Here is a 2,861-nt window from a genome sequence, read left to right as displayed (position 1 = left end):
AATTATTTTCCCCGTGTAAATGTACACATCAGTAATAATCAATTTTATTCATGATTACTGCAGTTAATGCTGCACGAAAAGTCAAACTTGTTAAGCGAAGTGATGCGCTTACTGTTTTGTTGATTTTGCTGAGCTTGGATAAAGGTGCTGCTCTTCTATCAGAAGTTATTTTCTGCTTCAATTTGTGAAATTTATTCAAAATATCTGGACATATCATCAACTACAGGTAATATAAACCAAAAACAGGTGTACTAACACCAATTGTTTGAACAAAAGGATATTTTTAAAGTGAATTTGATTTGATCCATATTTGTGGGAAAAATAGCCAAGATCCACAATTATGAATCAAACAAAGTAGCTTGGTCGTACTGGGAATCCGAAGTAAAAAGTGGACTAACTCTTTCGTTTCATACCAGAACAATGGGACGTATCGTCAAGATCCGGAAGCAATACGACGCGCAGACTCTTTCCGATGCAATTTGCGAAGCCAGGAGGACCAGCAACATCAGAGCTACATCGAAGAAATACAACATCCCCTTTACGACGCTTTTCCGACGAGTAAAAAACGAGAAAAGGAAGCTGCTACCTGGTCCCGACCCCACCTTGCTGCCGGAGGAAGAAAACCGTAATTAAAACTGGGTGATTTACATGGCGAAGGCTGGATTTCCTGTTTGTGAAGTTGATCTGAAGCATACGGTTAAAGATTACGCGGACAAAATAAGGAAACACCGTTCCATTCCAGAGACTTTCCCAAGTAAAAATTTCTCAATTTGATCAACTGAATAATTATTAATGATTCTTTTTTTTGTACTAAATTTCAGGCAAGAACTGGAGCAGTCGTTTTTTGGCACGACATCCGGATTTTAAAAAAAAGCTGGTCAATAACCTGTCGAAAGCTGCAGCAAAGGTTACTGAGCCTCAGTTGCGTAATTGGTTCGCAGAGGTAGAGAAATTACTGTTGGAGGACCGCATCGATATGGATATTTTTGATAATCCAGATCGTGTTTTGAATTTCGATGAATCTGGATTTCAACTTGTACCAAAGCGCTGCAAGGCGTTGTGTTCGGATGTAGAGAACTCGTATCTTGTGACCAATAATCCGGAAAAGGATAGTTATACCGCTTCGTTTGGAAGTACTGCAGCTGGTGATTTGACACCTCAATGATCCTGTATCCGGGAAAACGAATAAGCAAGGAAATGGTTGAGAACATACCCAAAGGTTGGTCAGTTGGAGTCTCCGACGAGGGATGGCAAACTTCGAAAACCTTTTACGAATACATTGTCAATGACTTGTATGCATGGTTGAAGGATAAAGGAACTGAATTTCCGGTTCTGATTTTCGTCGATGGGCACAAGAGCCATGTAAGCGTCGAGTTGGTTGAGTTCTGCGCACAACAAGGATTGATTTTGATCTCTTTGTACCCGAACGCGACACGAATTTTGCAGCCACTGGACAGAAACTTTTTCGGCCCGTTCAAGCAAATTTGGAGCAAGGTGCTCCGACGTTTGTTGGGAAACAGCAGTGCACGTGTGAACAAGGCTAATTTTGGTAGTCTACTGCATACGGCACTACAAAATTTTACAAATTCTAAGGAGTGTCTCAAAAAAGCTTTCCATCTTTGTGGTCTCTTTCCGTGGAATGTTGATGCCATCGACTTTAGTACCCTGCCAGCAAACGCCGATGATTCACAACGCAGCACTGATACATCTGTTACTGAGGAACCTGTAATTGATTATGTACGACAACTTGAATACGTTGAAATGGGCCTAAATCAAACTCAGCTCCAGGTATTTGCTGAAAATCGTGACAAGGATTTCTGGTACGGTCCATATGAGGAACTGGCTTTATTCAACTTTTGGAAAAGCATTAAAGATAAATCCGAAGGACTTATGTTCACAAGACGTTTGGAGCAATACACTTTAATTACCTGTAACTTCACTTCAGCTGAGCCGACAGAACCTGCACTGTCGTTTTCCGGTGATGCAATTGTAATTAACGGTAAGTACTATAATTATTGGTGACAATGGGTCCATTATCACATTGTCACGATGGTGACAATGGGCCCATTATCACATAAGGACGGTACTTAACTTTTAGCAACTTATTTTTGTTCTACAGACGAAGCTAATACAGAAAATGTACCTCCTAACTGTGATTCAGTGCAACTTCCTTTGAATGGCCAAGCTACAAATACAGCAAACGAGGACGATCCGTTTGTTGATGTGCTAATTTGGCCAAAAGTCAACGATGCTGCAGGGAAAGGCCCGAGGAAGAAGGTGGAGCACATCCCCTCTGTGGCTACAAGTAGCAAATGGCTAGAGTGGCACAACAAAAAGGAAAATGATAAGAAAGAGAAAGAAAATGCAAAACTTGCCGAATGGAAAAACGTCGTCTACTAAAGGAGCAAAAACTACTCATGCCAAAGCAAAAGAATAAGAAAAAGAGCAATCGCAAAACTGATTCTCAAGTTACGCTTCGGAATTGATTGTTTGTTAATAACTTCTTTTTTTCATTTCAAACAATTTTATTGATAATTTCAAAGATCATTTAGGTTGATTCATAACTGTGACGATATATCGAGCTGATCCATAATTGTGGGTTGGTCAAAGAGAGAATACTTGAATAAAAATGAGATTCACCTTCATTATTTGGTGAAAACAATACATTTTCTTGAAAATCAATATTGTTTTATTATTGTTTCGGCCACAAAACCTGTGATGACGTGACTATTTATTATTTCATGAGTTGATTGGTTGTGCAGTATACCTTAGCCTATTCATATCTGTGGGATGACTGTACGGAAAAATATATATTTCGTTTCGTTCCGAATCAACATAGCAGTACGAAAGCTGTCCCAAAA

General features: G+C 39.6%; 1 protein-coding gene across 1 annotated transcript; it reads left to right on the top strand.

The window, feature by feature from the left end:
- Positions 1 to 420: 420 nt before the first annotated feature.
- On the top strand, positions 421 to 2,400 carry LOC134209238 (uncharacterized). Its single transcript, XM_062685226.1, is given in 4 exon segments — positions 421 to 754; positions 822 to 1,157; positions 1,160 to 1,999; positions 2,120 to 2,400. Coding segments are annotated over 4 exon segments (1,791 nt in total).
- Positions 2,401 to 2,861: the final 461 nt, after the last annotated feature.

Source organism: Armigeres subalbatus, chromosome 2, assembly GCF_024139115.2.
Source record: "Armigeres subalbatus isolate Guangzhou_Male chromosome 2, GZ_Asu_2, whole genome shotgun sequence".
In the NCBI taxonomy this organism is placed as follows: domain Eukaryota; kingdom Metazoa; phylum Arthropoda; class Insecta; order Diptera; family Culicidae; genus Armigeres; species Armigeres subalbatus.
Note: the sequence above shows the minus strand (reverse complement) of the source record. Positions and strands in the feature narration are given on the sequence as shown.